Source organism: Juglans regia, chromosome 16 (genome assembly GCF_001411555.2).
Source record: "Juglans regia cultivar Chandler chromosome 16, Walnut 2.0, whole genome shotgun sequence".
In the NCBI taxonomy this organism is placed as follows: domain Eukaryota; kingdom Viridiplantae; phylum Streptophyta; class Magnoliopsida; order Fagales; family Juglandaceae; genus Juglans; species Juglans regia.
In genome coordinates this window covers 19,848,769-19,871,025 of record NC_049916.1, presented here as the reverse complement: position 1 = coordinate 19,871,025, position 22,257 = coordinate 19,848,769, and the positions used below count along the sequence as shown (strand labels likewise).

At 36.0% G+C, this 22,257-nt stretch overlaps 3 protein-coding genes across 5 annotated transcripts; all 3 read left to right on the top strand.

Annotated features, from left to right (window-relative positions):
• The first annotated feature begins 4,809 nt into the window (after positions 1-4,809).
• On the top strand, positions 4,810-6,310 carry LOC109009211 (putative NAC domain-containing protein 94). Its single transcript, XM_018989606.1, has 3 exons — positions 4,810-4,996; positions 5,175-5,476; positions 5,570-6,310. The coding sequence occupies exons 1-3, from the start codon at positions 4,810-4,812 to the stop codon at positions 6,308-6,310; spliced, it is 1,230 nt and encodes a 409-aa protein (XP_018845151.1).
• Positions 6,311-10,556: 4,246 nt separating this feature from the next.
• On the top strand, positions 10,557-16,866 carry LOC109009246 (probable methyltransferase PMT2). Of its 2 annotated transcripts, none has more exons than XM_018989661.2 (7): positions 10,557-10,968; positions 11,959-12,613; positions 12,750-12,960; positions 13,149-13,443; positions 14,337-14,726; positions 15,077-15,154; positions 16,362-16,866. In XM_018989661.2, the coding sequence occupies exons 2-7, from the start codon at positions 11,966-11,968 to the stop codon at positions 16,591-16,593; spliced, it is 1,854 nt and encodes a 617-aa protein (XP_018845206.1). In that variant the 5' UTR covers positions 10,557-10,968; positions 11,959-11,965; the 3' UTR covers positions 16,594-16,866. The 2 variants fall into 2 exon arrangements, with proteins under 2 accessions (XP_018845206.1, XP_035542538.1); XM_035686645.1 differs by lacking the exon at positions 16,362-16,866 and adding an exon at positions 16,259-16,355 and having other exon boundaries at positions 10,572-10,968.
• A 2,081-nt stretch (positions 16,867-18,947) lies between these two features.
• On the top strand, positions 18,948-21,028 carry LOC109009245 (protein PHYTOCHROME KINASE SUBSTRATE 1-like). Of its 2 annotated transcripts, none has more exons than XM_018989659.2 (2): positions 18,948-19,108; positions 19,415-21,028. In XM_018989659.2, exons 1-2 carry the CDS (start codon positions 19,012-19,014, stop codon positions 20,932-20,934), a joined length of 1,617 nt encoding a protein of 538 aa, XP_018845204.1. In that variant the 5' UTR covers positions 18,948-19,011; the 3' UTR covers positions 20,935-21,028. The 2 variants fall into 2 exon arrangements, 1 of the variants encoding a protein (XP_018845204.1); XR_004798576.1 differs by having other exon boundaries at positions 19,009-19,128; positions 19,415-19,474.
• The last annotated feature ends 1,229 nt before the right edge of the window (positions 21,029-22,257 follow it).

Below are 22,257 nucleotides of genomic sequence, written 5' to 3'. Positions count from 1 at the left end.
TCATTATTTTATCATTAAATAAATAATAAAATTTTGTTAAATATTTTTTAAAAAGTAAAATTATATAAATATTTAGAATTTTAACATAATTTAAATATGATAATATTTTTAATTAACTAAATTAAGCTAACGTCTCTCTATATATATATATAAATATATATATATATATACTTGCATGGTTCTTTTGCTTCACACAAAACATCACCATATATATATATATATATATATGTATAAAATTTTTCAATGAGTACTTGTAACAAAAGTCATGCCGACAGGCCTGTAAAAACTAAAAACTAAATAAATAACTCATGCCACAGAAATGCCACGGAACTAAGATCGACAAATTAAGGAGATACATGCAGTATATTATCCTGACCTTTGCGAATGAGTGCTACACAATTTTTCTAACTTCTATATATAATATTTTTTTAAATTTTTAAATTTTTGAATATTTTTTTTGAATATATTTTTTTAAATAAATTCAACTATTCTATTTATTATTCATATATTAAATATTTGATAAAATTAAAAAAATTAAAAAAATATTATATATAGAGATTATGTGAATAATAATAAGTTGTGTAGATTCTTTCTTTACAAATTACGAAGGAAACTTAAAAATATAGAAACTAAAATTAAGAGGTATGCGCAATCTTTCTGATCTCTTTATTGTACCTATGAGAACACCGGCAATCTTTCTCTCAAGATAAATATTCTAGCCACAATGTTGAGATTATATAAAATTAATATCACAAATTAAAATGAGTTGATGTGATTGGTCATGTTGTGTAGGTCTATTTAATTAACGATCAGCTTACACGTGTTTAATTATTTAGAGCTAGCAAGGTCATGATATTGGAAAAGGCATGCATGCATTGAAGCTTGAGCATGGAGTGTACGTTTGACTCATTTTTAATTAAACTTTGGTTGCACGCATGCATGGGAAGCAAAAACCTAGGTCAAGCTAGCAAGGAACAGACAGAAAGGGTTCCAACCGAGGGCCGCGGGGGGCTAGGTTTAGGAGAGTTTCACTGATTTTGGAGTCCCAAGTTTTAATTTGCTAGCTGTTGGCTCGGTGAATTTGACAGCATTAATTACATCGTACTTCTCTTGCTATCCAACCGGTAGACATATCTAGCAAATTGTATTCTAAAAAGTTGGACCTTATTAATTAGGATAATTAATTCATGGAGTTAATTTGGAGGAAAATTCAAATATTTATAGTAATTTAATTGGTTCACTAAAAGCAAGAATTGAGGAATTCCATGCTACTTGGGTTTTTCGAAGGACTTTAACATACATGTGCCTTAAAAAAGGAGAAAAAACCCTACCTTAATTCAATGTCTCCTTTCACATGCAGTACTTGCTGATCATGCGATGATCTCTTTGTGAAAAATAATTATAAATATAACCGTGAAATATATAAACACCGTACAATTATTTTAAAAAAAGCGTGATCTATTATTAAAAAAATTAATTTTTTTATATAAGTCTTGTATTTATTCACTTTTTTAAAAAAAACTGCACGACACTTATACACTCACAACTATAAATATCATTTTTCAATTAATTATATTATGTCCTATATTAGTTTTTCATCTTAATCCCAACTTTTAAAGTTACAAAAACTAGCTTAAGAACATTATTATTATTATTATTTATTATTTTGTTTTATGCTTAGGTGTAATATTTTGACATATTTCATCGAGTTTTGCTACACAACTTCCATCACACTTCACACTCCACATTTGTTTAATTTTTTTAATTTTTTAATATTTTTTTAAAATTTTTTGAGTTTATTTTTTTAAAATTATTTCAAATTTTCTATTCATTATTCATATAATAAATATTTAATAAAATTAAAAAAATTAAAAAAAATGAAATGTGGAGTGTTAAGAAGTTGTAAAGATTTATTCTATTTCATCACATGTTAATTTATAGGATTATGACAGATGACGTGGAACCTACACCTAGTAGCTTGCCTAGCTTGAGGAATTTGGATAGGAGTTGATCATTAATAATAGCGGCCAAATCCATGGATCAAATTGAAGAAATATTTAAAAAGTCAAGGACACTTTGTTTTTTTAGAAAAAAACATATAAATTAATTATTAGGGCTTTTGCTAGGTGATACTATATTTAATTTAGTAGAAGGAGGTAAATTAAATTATTTATTTTATTTTATAACAATTACACTAACAAATTAATTAAAGCTCGAAATGAAGTTTAATTACTTCATCAGTTGCTCAAGATTTGAACGGAAGAATATTGGAGTCCATTGACAAAAGTCCTATTGTCGACCGAAAATGATTTGGGTAGGCCTTGGGCGCACAATCTCAATACAGTCATTTTAAAAAATAGTAGACTCCATTATAAAAAATTTATTTTTCATAATCTTTTTGTGTTGGGATCCATTTTTTCTCAAATGGATGGTACAAGACTTGTATGTCCTAAGCTTATATCTAATATTACTCATTGCTTACAATATGCAGTTTTAAAAAAGTATAAGAGCCATATGGAATGGGGTTTTTGTATCCAGCCGGGTAGGCACAAGCCACTCCACCAATGCCGATGACCGATGACTTGGGGGGCCGAGGGATGACAGGAAAGAAGCCCAAGCCAATCCAAGAAGGAAGAGACAGATGGCCCTCCCTCGAGCCTAGTGCATTAATGAGAGAAAGACTGGCCATGATCTAATTATTCCCTACAATATCGGCTGCATTAAATGCGATGTCCATTGGTTGACACTGAAGTCGAGTCCTTGATGCTGAAAAGAACGGTCGCATTACGCCATGTAGTCCATAACAGGGGGTGATTATTACAACAACATAGGTATCCTCCAGGAGATTCAATATAAATAGGAAAATGTTGTTAACAGAAGGATGTTATAAATCACACTCTGAACTCTCTAAGCTTTCCCTTTTTTTTTTTTTCGTGAAAAACATGTTTTGACTTTGACATCAAAAGTATCATGGACACATCCGTCCACCACTTCTTACTCCCTTACGTGCAAGCACTCAAAGAGTGGTTACAAAACATGCCTTAACAAGCTATATGAAAAGTACAATGCCACTTAGCCCCTCAATTGCATTAGTACCGTACTCCGTTTTATTTATTTATTTTTTAACTTTTTTTTCACATTCAAAATGTTTATTTATATATTTATTTATTTTTATTCATAAATGTTCAATTACCACTCAATGACCGCTTTTTTTCCCTTTTTTGTTTTGACTTTTTCCCCTTTTGAAGATGTTTTTGAATCAGAAAAAAAGTAGCTAGATAACTCATTTGTATTGATAAGCATCTTCAAAAAAGAAGCGGTAGTTGAGGGCTACGTAGCATTTTCATGATCATGATCAGTAACGTACACGTAAAAAAGACAATAGAGATCAGGGATACCTTTTGCAATTAAGGTAATTATAACGACATTATTGAAATTTCTAATTCTCTGGAAAAAAAAAAAAAAAAAATTTGCCAAAGTGATCGCATGCAATGCCATAGCCACTACGGTCAATAATAGCCAGAGTCAATTATTTTACTCAGATTTTTTTTTTTTGGAAAATGATTTACATTTAATATTTTTCACAATACTTTACACAATTATATCTTAAATGAGAGATATTTTTATAAAATATATTATAAAAGTAACATTATTTTATAAAAATATTATTATGAAATAAATTGTAAAAATGTGTTGTTCTTTTTTTTTAACCACTGTGAAAGATAGGTCCTGGAGAATCCGGTAAGTGGTCCCTTTTACCCTTTAGACATCATCATCATCATCATCAAGTACACGTCCGTTTGGAGGTATCTGCCCATTACTTTGACTCAAGTCTCAAAAATATATTGCTTGGGTCTGACAAAGTCAGTGGAATAGAAGCTCTGGGGAATGGAATAGAAACGGGATTTTCGGATTCTGAGAAGCTTAGAGACAATAAAATATAAGTCTAAACTAGCTTTGTGTGTCATGGGATGTTAATCTAGATCATCAGTTGAATATAAATTTGAGCCATGTGTTGGAACTTGGTTTAGGTCTACGTACGTACCTACATTTCCAAATAATAGTTCAAAGACTACCAATATAAAATTACTAATTCCTTGGAAGTTTGCTTTGTCTTGTATTGCAGGGAAAATATCAGAACTTTCATGAAATTAAGATGATAATTGGGAAATTAAACATGGACCCATGATCCCTAGAAGCTCCAGATTTGGTGGTTTCTTGAGATTCCTCGATTTGGATTAAACTAAAATGGGGTTCATTAAGGCACAATTAAACTAGAATTAAATTAGACCCCTTGACAAAATCCATTTTCTTGACTTGGGGCTTTCTCTGTAGTTGTTCTGTCTAAGAGCTTTGTCGTTAGCTTCTCTGTGAGCCAGCGCCCAGCCTCGCAAACCACACACTCCTTTAAATCATCTCCCGAAAAGACGGCTGAACCTTCGGAGGCAGACCCCTTTCCAGGAAGCATATAATGGCAGCTTCAAACTAAGGGAGCTTCGTCAAGTACTTGGTGTTTTTTGTGTTCATCTTCTTTGAGCTGGTGATCATTATCTTGGGGTTTGCTTCACAGAAGCAAGAAAGCAGCTTTTGTTTCAAAACTTCGTTATCTGGGTTTAGTTTTCCAGAATCTTTCTTAATCAACAAGTTCTTTTCTGTTAAAGATCTGAAGACACGTTCAGGCCGAAAGTTTCTCATTAGTCCATTTCGAACGGGAAATAATTTTAAACAATCCGTATACAGCGTTTCTCTTGCAAGTTTTTTTCTTTCTGTAGTTACCAAGAAAAAAATTAGGGTTCAGAAAAGGAAGATATGGATGTGAGGAGTACTGACGCTGAACATAAAGTAGACGAAATCTTGCTTCCGGGGTTTCGATTCCATCCAACTGACGAGGAGCTTGTTGGGTTTTATCTGAAGAGAAAGATTCAGCAGCGGCATCTCCCCATCGAGCTCATCAAGCAGCTCGATATCTATAAATATGATCCTTGGGATCTTCCAAGTAAGATAAAGCTAAAGTCTTTCAATCTTATGTAAATTACTATTATGCATGACTCGTTTACGTAGCTTTTCATAGCCTAGCTAGCAAGGAAAGATAAATTTTACTGAAACTTTTGAGTCTATTTCTGTGTGTTCTTTGTTCTGGGGCTAATAGTTTTTGCTGCTAATTTTTCGTGTAGAGTTGGGGACTGCTGGGGAAAAAGAGTGGTATTTCTTCTGCCCTAGGGACAGGAAATACAGAAACAGTGCGCGGCCTAACCGTGTAACCGGAGCTGGGTTTTGGAAAGCCACGGGAACTGACCGCCCGATCTACTCTTCCCAAGGTTCCAAGTGCATTGGCTTGAAGAAATCGCTTGTTTTCTACAGAGGTAGAGCCGCCAAAGGAATCAAAACTGACTGGATGATGCATGAGTTCCGGTTACCTTCACTCACCGATTCATTACCATCAAAGAGATTCGTGGACAAGAGCATTCCTGCCAATGTAGGTATCTCCGAACTAGGGTGTATTCTTTCAATATTTTGCCTATATTTGAATTATAGATGTTAATCATGATTATCTGCGCTTTATGTGCAGGATTCGTGGGCAATATGCAGGATATTCAAGAAAACTAACTCCACAACCCAGAGAACTTTCTCACAGTACTCTTGGGTCTCTCCAGTACTACCGGAAACTAATTACAGTCAATTATTCAGTTCGGAGAACATGTCATTATTAAGTACATCAAAAACCAGTACTTGTTCGGCCGTTGATCAGTTCCCTATCAACAATGATATGGCTGCATTTTCTCCCCTAGGTTTTCCATCCTACCAGTCATTGAACCAGAATATAGTAGATAAACCTCCTCAACTGCCCGTACTCTCAACTGGAGAACACCACCCTAGCTTCCTTTTTTCTCCTCTAGAAACTTCAGTACCGGCAAAATGCAGCTTGGACATGCTGTTAAACATGCCGCCTTCAATGTTTGGTGATTCTGGGAACAAGCTGGCCGGCATTGAGAGCATAGTCGACGACTACGGTACCGGCCCACAAGAACATTGCAATGGCTTCTCTATCAATTTACTTCAAGACATGCAAGGTGGGAAGGTTGATGAATCAGGAGGTGATGAGCATCATGACAATGTTTCAATGAAGTTTAATCCTAATACCGATGACCAGTGGGAGACAGTCATGAAGTCCATCGGATTTCCATTCAGTTTGCCTTTGAATAGTAGTAGCACTATTAATGCTTGGAAGCCGAACTTGGCCATGTGGGATTCTTCACCATGTCCTAGTGAAATGTCCACACGTTTTTCTACAACCAAGAGCTATACCTAAAAACTCAAAAACTAGATTAACAGTCAAAGTCAATTGTTTTATAGCTTTTAGACGTTGTCGAGTACTATTTGAGTCCATTTTATAAAATCTTTTTGTAGGCCCTCGGAATGTTAATTTTCAAGATTGAAATAGATCAATCATGTGACCGCACGTACGCTTATATAAGGACGTGAAGAAAGTTTGACATTGACAACCATCTTTCGTCGATCGATCGAGTCTCATCGTTAGAGACAAAAATACATACACTAGCAAACACGCGCCAATCATGGGGGGTTTGTGGTCTCAATATCATGTTAACTTTTCACATATATGGTCGGCAAACAGACACAGAAAATTAGGAAATTAAACCCTCATGTACTGCTCCGGCTTTAGCTGATCTGATTCTTCTTCTTTTCATTCTTTTTTGCTGGCCTGGTTTTTTTTTTTTTTTTTGGGTGGAGGAGTGTTAGATATTTTAACATGAATATTAATAATTGGATCTTTAATTTTTTATGATTCACAATAATAAATAACAACAGTAAAAGACGTACATTTCTCCATTTGTTTAATGAAGAAATAAATCTGACTATGAGAGAATGATCAGTACTCTAGCAACTTGGCCTCACTAGTGTCTCCCGATGGCTAGAGGCACTCTAATTTTGTAGGTGAGAACCCTTTAACCACTCAGTACTATTTATAAATTTTTGGTCATCATAAAATCAAAGTCTTTGAGTTTGACTATGATTAGAGATCAAGAGTCAATCTTATCTCTCAGTACTTTTTATCCCATTATAATTCTTTGAACTATTCAAAACTCTATTATGATATGGATGAGTGGGACATAGAGTTCAAATAGAACTTAGCACTCATGATCATAACATGATCAATGAGTACCATATAATAAACATGCATACGTCTAATCCCATTGCTAAGCGTATATGCGCGCATGACGTGCACCTGAATGTAGTATACCGTTACATATACAACATCAAGTACCATGCATATGATAGGCTTTAGAAAAATAAACTTGAAAATTATATATCCTGTGGATGATCAATACGACTACCTCCAATGAACGTACGATTGGATGAAGTATATATATTCCGATTCCCCGGGCGAACGAATTTCTTTAAATGAATAGAGAAAAACAAACGTATAAATTAGGAAAGGCTTTGACAAGACATTCAAGTGATATTTAAATCAAAACCAGTTACTTGGGTACGTACCATGCACATTATAAATACATGATATTATTTTGATAGGTCTGATGGGTCTCACATTTCTTGTACGTTTTTCATAAGCAAATAGCTAGCGTGCATGGTCGTTGCTTTACAATATTATGGAAGAAATCAAATTATATAGAGGTGGATTTTGCCACTTATATGGAGACGATGCCGCGGCTCGCTAATTTGCCAGCTCGTATGCTGCAGCTTTTTTAATCTTTTTACTTGCAAGTTCAGTTTAAACAATTAGAAGAGTTAGATTTTTATTATTTAATTTATATGATCTTAACATTTCTCATCATGTGTAGGCTAGGCTCTCTTTAATGAGTGAGTCTAATATGAATCCAAATTCACATTGGCATGCAGGCCTTTAAATAAAGTCAAAAGCTGCTTGTGGCATGAAATCGGGGGGGATTTCATTTTCAGTTTTGTCCTTCTCCTTTATTTGCCTCCCATATATATTTGTCATGACATATTTGCATATTGCAGGTACTACTCGTCTCTGATTAACACACTACTTCACATGCTATATGAACAGTTCTTTTATATATAGTCGTTAGATACAATCGGTGTGCAGTCGTCCATGCCACGTCAGATGTAAAATGAATTGTTTACTCTTTCTATAACTGCACATATTCTCTCTCATCAGCTCTCTTTCATAGGTCTCTCATTAGGGCTCTTTCTCTCTCACCAACTCTCTCTATCTATAGCTCCTCGGGTCATCTCTCTCTCCCATCAGCTCTCTCTCATCAGCTCTCTCTCTCATCAAGTGTCTCCAAGTCAATTCTATTTGCACGCCGTTTGCACAAGACGCTTGCAACAAGCATTTTTCATATTTGAATCTATGATATTGGTTGGTCATGAATGGTTTTTCATGCATCTAATTAACCAACCTCACTATATTTGTACTTCATAGGAACAAAGGGAAAATAATGAGTTTTAAAATCTAACGAGTCGTGTCAAGTCACGAATTTATAAATTTATATTACTTTTATACTATCTTTTTATCACTAAACTATTTCAAAAAATATATTTTACCAGATATTGTTGGGCAGATGGCCGGTGGGCCCAATGCAAGAAAACTTTACTTTCTCAAAGCCCTAAATTCTCGAGTACGGCCCAAATCTTCGCCCTTGTTTGCTAATGAGTACTGTTACGAATAATATATTATTTATGACAAGCTAGCTCGTTAACTCAGTAGTATCATGTACATGAATGGCAATGGGCTATGATGGGCCATATGTGGGCCAATATCTATTTCTGTTCTAGTAACTAGACCTTGCTCAATTGTTGGATCCAAAGGATAGCTAGCTTTATGCCCTTCATTATCAACCAAAGAATCATGAAAGCATGCATGCATATAAAATGATGGAAATTAAAACTGGCTAATTATTTATTCCCAAGTACAAGACTTGTCACGTTGGTTCAATTAAATAAAGCAGTTGTGGAAAGCTGACCTTTTTATTTAAATCTACACTGAGGAAGGATCAGCAGCTTGATCTAATCAAAAACCTGCAAACAGATCTGCCGGATTTTCAAATCCAAGTGATCAACCTAATTATGAAAGGCTTAGAAGAATAAAATTATACATTAATTAATTTAATGTGTCGGTCCATCTTCATTATTTTGGTACCTACAAAGTGGATGCTCCATTGAATAATAAATCGTGATGGGAAATGGTCCATCCATGAAGTTGCATTTATCATATTCCAAGACAATGTTAAAATAACATTCAACATATATAATGGAGAGTCGTGCCCTCCAAAGTCTTTATTCATCATCCACTTATTATTTTATTACGTGACTTTAAATGATTGAAAGTTATTTATTATATTTTATTTGTAAATTTATTATCTAATATCACATCATAAAATTATAATCAGATGATAATGAGAAAATAAATAATTAATAAATTTTTTCATTATGTATAATTATTTGTTTTTTTTTAATTTTTTATTTATTTTTTGTGGGTGTTGTGGGACAGAAGGGCCATCAATTAATCCTTGATCCATGCTGAAAGTGAGACTTCGTCAATATATAATGAAACAAAAGTTTGATAAATATATTCTTTCTAGTGAACCCACCATGATCTTGCCGTCTTGTCGGCAAGTAGTGCTGGTTGGAGGATTCCTTTTCTTTCTTTTTTTCTCTTTTTTTTTTTTTTTTCAATTTGAAAAAAATGGTAAATAGGGTCATCCATTTGTCAGGCCATCTCAATCCGTTTGAATTTCAATTTTTTTTTTTTTTAAATAACATCTTCCATTCATAACCTTTGCTAAAATAAAGTTAACTAGAATGTCCTCAATGTCTGCTATACAGTCTCTAACATTAAGAGCGTCCTTCCCTAGCTTATGAAATAGCTTAAGAAAATTATTAAATAGTCTCGAAGTAATTAGAATAATATGGTAAGTTCAATCTATCATAACATGCCATGATATTAAAATTGTTTGTATAAATATTAATTTTGGATAACATAACACCTTATGATAAGTTAGAGCAACGTGTACGTATTCCGAAACGGTTTAAAATTAAGAATAATGTCAGGGTGCACATTAAATGTGTATTTCAAATATGTAAACTAGTAAAAATAGATTTATTTTTTTTCTTTTAAATTTTTTTTAAACATTCTAGAAACTATTAAAAAAAATTTAATAGTTAATTTTTTAATTATCAAAAAATATTAAAATACCTAGATAGACACATTGGGTTATCGTATCATCATTTTCCTAAAATTAATAGCACTGTATGTAGATGGAGCTAACGTCACACAAGCCTCAAGAGACCAGACCGCACCATCGTTGCATGCGCTTTTACGATCCACCGCAAACTGAGGTATCCCGGTCAATGAGATCCACGACCCTCCATCACCACCGGCACTGGCCAGTGAGCAGCCCCATGGTCGTTGGGATGGGACCCACACGCAGTGTGGGCTCCCAGCCAACTTACTCCCATTGCGCGTGGGTCCAGCCGAAACCCAGTTGGGTTGCATTATGCAGCAGGACGGACATACGCAGTATAAATGATCATGACTATAAAAACAACCCATATATAATCACCCACTTGTCGTGGAACTACAAAAAACGGAGATCCTCGTCTCGTACTGTGTGTCTGTGGGGGTGTCTTTTATGCTTTATTTTACGGTGCATGATCGTACCTGTGAAAAGAGAAAGTGTGTGATTTCTCGGAGACGCTTCCTCCAAATCCTTCCACGTACGAAGTTCGTCTGCAATATATTGAGTTTTTGAAGCTTTTTATAGGGTTTGCTGGGGTTTTATCAACACGTCCCACAGTCATTGCATCCCCCACTCTTATCATCGTTTGTTGCTCCGCAAAACAACCGAAAAAAAGGGGCAGCGAGATTTTGTTTTGTTTTGTTTTTTTTCCAATCTCCCTACTTTTTCGTCTCTGATAGGTCTGCCAGATCTTCCCCTGCTTTTTCGTCTCTTCATGCTATTGGTAAGAGATCTCCATTTGTATTTTAGCGCCATTTTTTTGTTTTCCTTATATGCTGCTGCACTTTTCTTTTTGTTGGATAAGTAGAGTCGGATCTACTTCCTGGTGGTATGATATTGTAAAGGGATAGACAAGCCTCTCTGATTCGGTTTTTTTTTTTTCATAATTCTATAAATTTGCTCGCTTTGGATGCTAACTGTACTGAACAAAGTTCTTTTTGATGAATTGTTAATGTGAAACCAACAGTAGCTGAATGGAGTAGAGGTTTTGGTTCTGGTTTTTTTTTTGGATCTTAATTGGTGAATAGAGTTTTAAAGTTGAAACGTTTGAGAATCGTAATTTCCTATACCTATAATTTCTGAAACCAAAAGGGAGCTTCATTAATGTAAAACATGGATGTTTATTTTGGAGCCAAAAGGAATAACAGAGTTTCTAACGTTGCTCAAACTTGAACCACTTCTCTCTTCTCGTCTATCAGCAACTCAACGATCTTAATGCTACATCTGAGACAGTAGATCTAAAGCTATCTTTTTGTTTCATATGTTTGTGTATTTTGGAATACTTGCTTTACACCAATAACTATGGATGATTGGACATCATTGATGTTCTCTGAGATTTCAGCTGTTTCAAGGTTTATTACACCTAGCTGATGGTTCACTGCTTAAATTGGCAGTTTACTCATCTTTTTTTAGTGCATTGGTCTTGAAATAAGTAGTTTTAATTTCATGGACATTTCCGCGCTTTTGGGAGTATTGTTGAATATAAGTCCTCTCTTATGGATTTTATTTTTACCTGTTATTGGTTTCTATTAGTTCTTAATTCTTCATGGTAAAAGAAATAATCGCTAGCACACATTTGCAAGCTTCTTGTGTCTGGAAGACAAGCATATTTACCTTCGTGCGTGTGTCTGGTTGTGCTGTTCCGAATTAGCATTAAACTTTGTGGGGACTTTTCATTTTCTATGGTACTAAAACATTGTGGGCACTGTTTCAGGTACTATATGGCAATGAAAGCAAATTCTACTGATGGTAGGACTAGGAGCTCTGTACAGATTTTTATTGTAGTGGGTTTATGCTGTTTTTTCTATATTCTGGGTGCATGGCAGAGGAGTGGTTTCGGGAAGGGAGATGGTATAGCTATGGAAATCACTAAAGGTGGGGCAGATTGCAATATAGTCCCAAATTTAAATTTTGAGACTCATCATGGTGGTGAAGCTGGGAGTGTTGATGAATCTGAATCAAAACTCAAAGTTTTTGAGCCTTGCGATCCTCGTCACACTGATTACACGCCCTGCCAAGATCAGATGCGTGCCATGACTTTCCCCAGGGAAAATATGATTTATCGAGAAAGACATTGTCCTCCTGAGCAAGAGAAGTTGCATTGCCTAATCCCAGCACCCAAGGGGTATGTAACTCCGTTCCCCTGGCCAAAGAGTCGTGACTATGTACCCTTTGCAAATGCACCATATAAGAGCTTGACAGTTGAGAAGGCTGTTCAGAACTGGATTCAGTACGAGGGAAATGTATTCAGGTTTCCTGGAGGAGGGACACAGTTCCCCCAAGGGGCAGACAAATATATTGATCAGCTAGCTTCTGTAATACCAATTGAGAACGGAACAGTTAGAACTGCATTGGATACTGGTTGTGGGGTATGTTAAGTTCTCAATTTTCTCATTCATTGTGTTACCCATTACATCTTTTTCTCTGTTTTCTGGAACGCAGATCAACTTTTTCGTGTTTAACTGTGTGATTTCTAAGATTCCAGCAATGGTTTATTTTGCTCAGGTTGCCAGTTGGGGGGCATACCTTCTGAGTAGAGATGTTATTGCCATGTCATTTGCACCAAGAGATTCACACGAAGCACAGGTTCAATTTGCTCTTGAAAGGGGTGTACCTGCAGTAATTGGGGTTTTAGGTACCATCAAGCTACCGTATCCATCTAGGGCCTTTGATATGGCTCATTGTTCCCGTTGCTTAATTCCATGGGGGGCAAATGGTGAGAATTATATGTTACAAAAGACTTTATGGAGCATTGAGTTTTACTAGAAATGACTTGCAGTTTTGCCAATTTGTGTTCCCTTTTTCCCTGCATCCTGTCCTACATGGCCACCTTTTTAATGTACAGAAGAATGATTGCAGCTGTCTGTGAAATTGGATCTGATATTTCTCTCTTTCTCTTTGCAGATGGAATGTATTTGATGGAAGTTGATCGAGTTCTTAGGCCTGGTGGTTACTGGGTCCTTTCAGGTCCTCCAATTAATTGGAAGAATAACTATAAAGCATGGCAACGTCCCAAAGAAGAACTTCAGGAGGAACAAAGAAGGATAGAAGAGACTGCCAAACTACTTTGCTGGGAAAAGAAGTATGAGAAGGGTGAAATTGCCATCTGGAGAAAGAGATTAAATGCTTATTCATGTCCTGGCAGACAAGATGATTCACAGGCTACTTTTTGCAAATCTGTTGAAGGAGATGATGTCTGGTACGCATGTGTTTAGAGAATAAATTTTGCAACACATCCATGTTAATCTTACATATAATTTTGGCAGTAACTCAGGTTTCAATATAAGCCAAACTAATGGCCTCAGATTTAAGGTAAGAGACATTTATGGTCTCTATAGTTTATGGCTAGTTGGTTCTTAGTCCCCAAGGTTTACAATAATCAAATCCTTAACATTTAAAAATAATTGCAATGTCATCCTTGGGTCGACAAAGCTTAATGACATGACATGATTTTTGTTGACACTTCAATAGAAGCTTATGTTGCATGAAAAAATTATGGCTACGTGGCTTTGGCAGTAACTAATGAAAATGTTTTAAATATAACATGTTACCCAGAACTTATCATGTGGTTTATACTTGCACCTCAAACTATCAAAACTTACACATTTTACCCACAAACTATCACCTGTTGTCGAATAGCACCCTTCGTTAAGATCCAACAGTCAAGATTGTGTTTCATTGCCCTTTTCTGCTGTTTTAACAGTAAGATTTGCGGGAAAAAATAAAAAATAAAAATTGTCCCAGCCTCAAGTTCAATGGAGCAAAGCATAACATTATAATTATTTTTAAATATCAAGGATTTGATTTTTAACTTTTATGATTTTAGGGACCAACTTGAAACAGACTGAAATTATAGAGATTAAACTGCTGAAGTAGATGATGTCTGATATGCATGCTTTTAGAAAAATGCATATCTGGATTATTCCTAGCAATATCATCAACTTTTTCTGAAATTAAGTTTCTTGAACATTAGTAATTTTGAACTTTTGCTTGGTCATTCGGAAGTTGAACAGAAATCTTTAACCTGAGCCATTCTGATGTTGTTGACATACATACATTATTTTCTAAAACTTTCTCTTTGGCAATTAATAGGTACAAGAAAATGGAACCATGCATAACTCCATATCCTGATGTCAGTAGTCCAGATGAAGTTGCTGGTGGAGAAGTAAAATCCTTTCCAGAAAGGGTTTATTCTGTTCCTCCTAGAATTACTAGTGGATCTATTCCTGGAGTTTCCGTTGAGACATACCAGGAGGAGAATAGTAAATGGAAGAAGCATGTGAATGCTTATAAAAGGATCAATAAACTTATTGACTCTGGGAGGTATCGCAACATTATGGATATGAATGCTGGTATGGGAGGTTTTGCCGCTGCCCTTGTATCTCCCAAATTGTGGGTCATGAATGTTGTGCCTACTATTGCTGAGAAAAACACATTGGGTGTCATTTATGAGCGAGGATTGATTGGCATATATCACGACTGGTACAACTTTCTCTGCTTTCTGGTCCCGTTTTATCATTTCAGCTGTGAATCATTATTTTAGCCTACTTAGTGGTTTTGTTAAAAATGGACGCACTTCTTGTTCTAATATCTTTTCTTTTGCTCTAAAGTAGATTCCTTTTAGAGCACTCACTAGAAACTGCTTAGTCGCTTATGGAGGTTTATTTTACTACGTGTTCATTTTGGCCCATCTTGTGTAGGGTTTCTAATCCACAGATATGTACCCAGTGTTGCAGAGTTGTCCAACCACAGCTGAATTTTGTTTCTTTTCTTTCTGTATTTTATATCCTTCTAGTGATTACTACTATCTTTTAATCATCTTCCTGGTTCAGGTGTGAAGCTTTCTCCACATACCCAAGGACATATGACCTCATTCATGCATATGGCGTCTTCCATCTGTACAAGGACAAGTATGTATTTCTTCACATATTTGTTCATTTGAATCCTATATCCAACTCTTCATTTTTTCTTTGTACGCCATTTTGTGGGAATTGTGATACCCCATTCTGGTAAGGGTAGGTAGTTTATGGGATCTCACATTGTTTAGGAATGAGAAATTCTTGCTCTTTATAATATTTTAATGGGGTTATCCCAACCAAAAATATGGGACTTGAACCGTGCCAATTACGACAAACTGGCACGACGAGGACATTGGGAATATAAGGAGAAGAGATTGTGATATCCCATTCTGATAACGATTGGTGGTGTGTGGGATCTCACATTGTTTGGGAATGAGAAATTCTTGTTCTTTATACTGTTCCAATGGGGCTTCAATTGTATCATTGACTAGTCAGTTTGGAGTATAGATCATGTGGTTTGGGCCTTCCATTGGAGCGTTACATTCATTCTATTAGAAGGATGAAATACTTGGCTCATTTATAGTCAACACAAATGATTTCTCCCGTCTGGAGGAGTCTCTTAGGCCTCATTTGGTTACACAGATAAGATGAAATGAGATGAAAAATTTGTGAATAGTTTGTGAATAGTAGTGAAATGATTTGAATTAAGATATTTATGGGGCTTTCGGAAATGAGAGAAAAAAAATTGAATATAAAGTTAAAATATTATTTTTTTTAATATTATATTTATTTTGAGGGATTTGAAAAAATTGAATTGTTTTTTTGTTTTGTTTGGAAGTTTGGGAAAGTTGTAATGATTAGATAATATTTAGATGATGAAAAAGTTAAAATTTTGAAATTGAAAAGTGTTTGTGTTTGATTAGTGTTCAGATGTTGAGATAAGATGAGATGGGTTGAGACCATCTATAAAACCAAACGGGACCTTAATTAAGCTGAAGCTGGGTTGCTTCCTAGCAACATTGTGCTTAGCACATGTCTCCAGTTTGGGGCTGTAGTAGTGTTTTTTATAGATGCCATATAGCTCAACGATTTCATCTATGCCCGCGCTTCGATAAAGAACCATTTACAGAATTAATTATGATGACCCCGAATTTTCCTGCTTAACTTCAGGCACCTAAAAAATCTCAATGATGATTTCCTTTTTGCTGTATGCAGATGAGTAGTACTTGGTCTTGGTAGAATCAACTATTTTAGTTCCAGATTCATCTGATCTTAGAATCAACTTATGTAACCTGTATGTACTGCAAAACAAATGCAGATGCAATGCTGAAGACATTCTCCTGGAGATGGACAGGATTTTGCGACCTGAAGGAGCAGTCATATTCCGGGACGAGGTCGATGTGCTGATCAAGGTGAAGAAAATAGTTGGAGGGATGAGATGGGATACTAAAATGGTGGACCATGAGGATGGCCCCCTTGTTCCTGAGAAGATATTGATTGCTGTGAAGCAGTATTGGGTTGCCGGTGGAAACTCGACATCCACGCAATGAATGAATACTCTGAAGAAGGAAAATGGGACTCATTGGCGAGGTTTATGCTGGCAATGCTCTTTATTATACAAATCCTGACACCAATTTGTTCATTTTACAATGGTCACTCCTGCTGCATGAGATTCATGTTTCACTAATCTTGACCTGGCCCAATGTTTCTTTTGTTGTAATTTATCAACAGACAAGCTACAAAGCTAGCTGTGTTTGTAAGGTTTCTGGCATTGTTCATTTTTTTGTCGAATGTCAAGTGTTGTATGATGTTGTCGTACACAATGAACTATTACCATCACCTAATGTCTAACTGAGATAAATGCATTATCAAAAAAAAAAAAACTGAGATAAATGCACCGTGAGATATTGTGAGCAGCCCTTGGGGTGGTTGTAAACTTTTGTTCTTCAAATTTTTTTTTTTTTTTAAATAATTAAGTAAAATAATCTAGTGCATGTATTTCACTTCTCTCCCTTTTCTTTACTTTCTCTTCTCCATGACTACAAATTTTGAAGGGAATTAAAAATGAATTTCGGCCTGAATTGAAGTTTATTATCTTTCGCCATAACATATTATCCGAAACGGACTGCAAAACAGAATCCAGTCGCTAGCTAGAGCTAACCATAAGCAATATTCACGTCAAATGGAAACCATGCCATGCATCATTGCATCACCAACACCATAGAAGCAAGCATACTGTCTACCCTGGCATGGAAGGAAGGACAAGAAATTGATTAATCGTTTAAACGAATATTTATGGCAGATGTAGAAGAATGAAGCAGATCTCAATATATATTATATAAAGCACCTAAGGCAACCAGGGGCCTGTCTAGAACAGACCACCTTTTAAGCCATCAACCGACAACTCTTATTTGACATTCATGCACTCAGGTCCCACGTACGTACGTCCGATCTACTAAGGTCCCAGTGAATCAGAAAACTAAACCCCATTAACATAGTTGAGCCATGCACTGCGAATGTTGTCGATCGTATTAAATTGATGCGTTTTAATCCATTAATAACCTTCCATAACATGTTGAGAGGCAGTTTAATTAATTGGTTCTGTGCATTCAGGGTGCGGATTAGATTAGATTAGATTAGATCAATTATCTCTTTAATTAAAGATGCACAAAGCACAAGCTGGTAGATTTTTGAGATATTGGTCGATCGAGATGGAGATGGGACATTGGAAAGGTTTCAAATATGTGAGCCAGCATGAATACAATGCATGCATGTCCACTGTAATATTCTCACCGCCATATATATTTAGTTATCTATCGAGTAATGCTATTTATCGTCTTTTTAACTCTTTTTTTTTTTTTATCATTTTCTGATTAGAAAATAAGTTGCTATATTTCATTTAGCTGTAAACCATTTGTAAATAGTATTTTTTTTTTTCTTCTTCTTTATTGTCTTTGTTGATATGGGTACTGTGGAACAAGTGTATCTTGCCAAAAAGAGAGGACACTCCAGCAGGTTCATGTCTGTAAATCTTTCATTGGATAAAAATAGATAGACGTTGATTAGTCTGTCTATATGGGACAACATGGATCTATGACGATCACATGATTAGCATTTTAAGGTTTTGCTTGTGTGACCAAACCTTGTATCAAATATACAATTCTAACATTATAGTTATGAAAACTACTTATTTGTTCAAGCTCCATGTAAGTTTCTTGAAAACAAAGAGAGACCCGCTCATAATTAAAAAAACTCACTTTTTATAGTAAGAAGGTATACGAGATTTACACACCCTAAATCTATATTTGGCAATATTACTCATATATTATTGAAATTGTGATGGTAACTGTACATACCCGGCCATCTTCGGTTATAATATCTAACTATGTATATGCATATAAATTACATATATAATCTTCAATCCATATGAGAAACATCCTTTTATTAAGTTCTGTTTTTTGTGATAACCCATGTGAAAATTAGCAACCCAATAATATATAATTATTGGTGTTGCGCATGCTATAAGGATGTATGAAACCGATGATTATTGTCCAGGGGGAAATAACGTATTAAATCAATCATGTGGACCATCCTTTCCATTATTTCCTCCCCATCAGCTTGTCAAAATAGAAAACTTTTACAATTTACTACAAAGATATATATATTATCCAATCAAGTTGGTATTGATGTTGTCAATATCCATACTAATTATCAATTAGTTCTCACCACTAGAAGAGATTGAAGAACAACAAGGTCAAGATAATCTCATATCGGCTAATATGGAGGAAAAAAATTCCATAATCCATGTTATAATTTAAAGTAGAAAAGTAGTAAAGAAACTTGAATGGAAAATTTCACATCTTTCGTGTTCAATATCACCAATTTAGTCGGTTCGGCCTCAAAGCATATGGGCCTACATTATTAACATCTTGCATGCTTCACATGCCTACTTATAGTACTAGTTATCAATGAGGCAAGCAGCTGTAAGAGCTAATTCTGATCAATTCTTCATCTCCCTGATCTTGTTGATTTCAGCTTTTGATAATTGCATCAAACCCTTTTCAGGTTTAGTTTCTTTCGTCTAGGTATTATAGGGGGACCCTCTGGCTTCTTCGAGTCCAAGTACTTGTGTCTCAAGGAAGTAGTTCTTCTATATTTTCCCAAGCTCTGCACTTGAATCTTTTGCTACAAATTTTTTCTAGTGTTGGTTCTTTCTTATTTTCTTTTTGAAGTTTTGTGGTTTCTTTTTAAGTTTTTCGACCACTTTTGAAACTCTTGTGTGGTCATTTACTCTTCTTGTTGGTTTTGTCCTGCAGAAATATTTTCTTTAGTTATAGAGCTCTCACATGGCTATTTTTACCTTAACCTCAGCTTGCAACACCAGTCTTTCGCAAACTTTGTCATCCGGAAACGACATCGGGAATCTCCGCGACGCCTCGTTTTCTTCGTATCTGAATGGTGCAGAGGAAACATTTGTTCGTAAACTTACTGTGTCAAGTGGAAATCTGGGGCCTATCATGACCACTGAAGATCAGAAAACTCACGTTGGAAGAACAAAGGAGGATGAGGAAGAAATTGGAGTATTTGGTGCCGAGAAGTACTTCAAAGGAGGAATGGATGAGGATACCCCAATAACTACCAGCATGAGTGCAAGGTCGAAGTACCAATACAAGAACGATGAACATGTTGATCTAGACACCAAGAAGTGCAGAGTTCAGCCTGGAACTCCGAGTGTTCAGTCTGAATCAAGTTGGAACAGCCAAAGCACGTTACTCCAGAGTGGTGTAAGAAATCCTTCGAGGGCTAACACGAACAAGGCACGTGGAAAGAAGATTCTTGCAGGTCTTGGCTGCTCTACATGTTCTGATAAAGATTCTGTCGAAATTAAAGAACATGTTGGTGAAATCAGCTTCAACAAAAGTGCTACCTCTGATGCAGTCCAAGGCAAAGCACTCGGCAAAAAAGAGCCCAGGAAAACTGGCCTAGACCTTGTTGAAGCAGCTCGAGCACATAAATCTCTCCTGGGCTACAAGGTCAAGGAAGATATTCACTGCCCGAAATTGGATAATTTGGGAACTGGATCGAGCAGAGAAAACTGTTTTAGCTTCCCAACTTCAAATTCCGGGGCGACAACTCTACCTACAAAGTTGCAATTTCCACAAGGGGAAGAAGAAAAGCAGCGAAAGTCAATAGACGTGTTTGGTTCCCCCGTAATGGGAAAGAGAAACAAGTCATTACGCATTGAGAGGAGGCTAACAATGCTGTCTTGGGATGCCACTCCAAGAATGGAAGACATCGAATTATCTGCACAAACGGGTGGAACCTTGTACAATGATACTGAGAGTGATGCAAGTTCAGACTTGTTTGAGATAGAGAGCATCACAGGCAAAGCCAACCCATTTCTTGCAAGACAACCTTCAGATGCCATGTCAGGCTGTGTCACCCCTACAAACTGTTATGCACCAAGCGAGGCAAGCATAGACTGGAGTGTAGTCACAGCCAGTGCTGCAGATTTCTCGGCGATGTCAGATTGTGAAGAGCTGAGGTCAACGACCATGAAAAGTCCAAGAAAACCGATTTCAACAGTTCCTAATGCCAAAACTAATGCTAACAAAGAGATGCAGCACCGCCGTTCAGGTATCTTGTCTGGTTGCAAGAGTCACAAAGCTGTGAGAGTTGCTGGAGATGTCTACAGGACGAATCATGAAAATGCAGATCATGTTTACCCACAAATGAGTCGTAGGTCAGATTCCTTCATTCCTGTGACAAGGTTTCAAGCTGAGAGTAAGTCGAACAGTTTTAATTCCAGGTCAGGGCAACCTGCCTTTGCGGCACATTCACTCCCCCGGTCACAGTCGCCTTGTGCTCCACATCCTTTGTACATTCAGTGATCTAGCTAGTTCTTCTGTTTTTTTCATAAGTATGCTTTAATTATATGTTTTGTACTGTGCACGAATCTCGTACTATTAGTGTTAAATTCTGTCAGGTGTTTCTGTTTTCCTCTTTTTAAGATCAGGATCTTTCTTGTTCACAATCCAAATAGATCAACAGGCAGAAACAACAATCTACTTTCATGCCTTTGTCGATATTTTGTGTGCGGACCACCAGTAGGAAACACGAGAAAAGATCCGGGACTCTTCACCACTTCCGTCGAGTTCCCAGCTGAAAAGGTGCATTCAACTACTATAAAAGTGACCGACACAAAATACATAGATGAATAAAAAAACACCTGGGTTTTGACTTGAGTTTACCCTTCAAAATCATGTGAAACTAAATACAAAAAAGTAGCATAACTGTATTTTGTTAAAGGTGAAAACTCTGCTTACTGCATTTTCTCCTTAATTTCTCTTCTCCACTTACATACATATCACTCACTAATCACAAGACAAGCGCTTCATTCCCAGAAGAGGGGTCACAAAAGGTTCCAGGTGTCCCTGAATGAATGTCAGACTTTCTACTACTTGTATAAATAAAGGGTGGTGAAGGAGCATTTTCTGTCCAGCTGTTTGGTGATGAATTATCAATTTTCAAGAAAGGAATGTCGGTTGGAGAATAAGAAGTTCTATTCAAAAGCACAAGGAATGTCCTGTAAAATGACAACCAACTTGCTACACAAATCTATACTTTTAACAAATACTGGCTGCTCAAATCAATTTTGATAACCACCTTATAAATAAGGTGGTCCATGATCTTGTCCTATTTCATGAATCATAACCCAGAAACTTGTCTAAGCACATCCGGCTTTAGTCAGTGCCAGAAATCATTTGGATTTTATACAAATCCTGAACAACAAGTCAATCTTAATCAAGGACAGAGTAATAACTGCTGCTGTTTTACATTAAGCGTAGACTGCAAAATAAGAAGCCAGTGATGCAATATCTCTACTACTTTTAAAAACAGCTTCACCACTCCTAAAACCAAATGGAAATGGGAGCTAATTGTCACATGTTTTTGTGGCAACATACCCTTGTAAATATGACTTGTCTTGAAAAATCAAGGAGCCTAGAATGAAGAGTTTTTCTCAGATTTTCTATTTTTGCAACAATCGCGGTATAGAGCCTAGCTTACCAAGAAAATGAAGAACGATTGGGAGAAAATGGCTGAGAAGGCAGCCCTATACATGATGGGGTCCAGAAGTAATACTGGAAAACGAAAGTGGGCGAGACTTTAATGATATAAAATGGACAAAACTGATACACAAAGAAAATCGATTT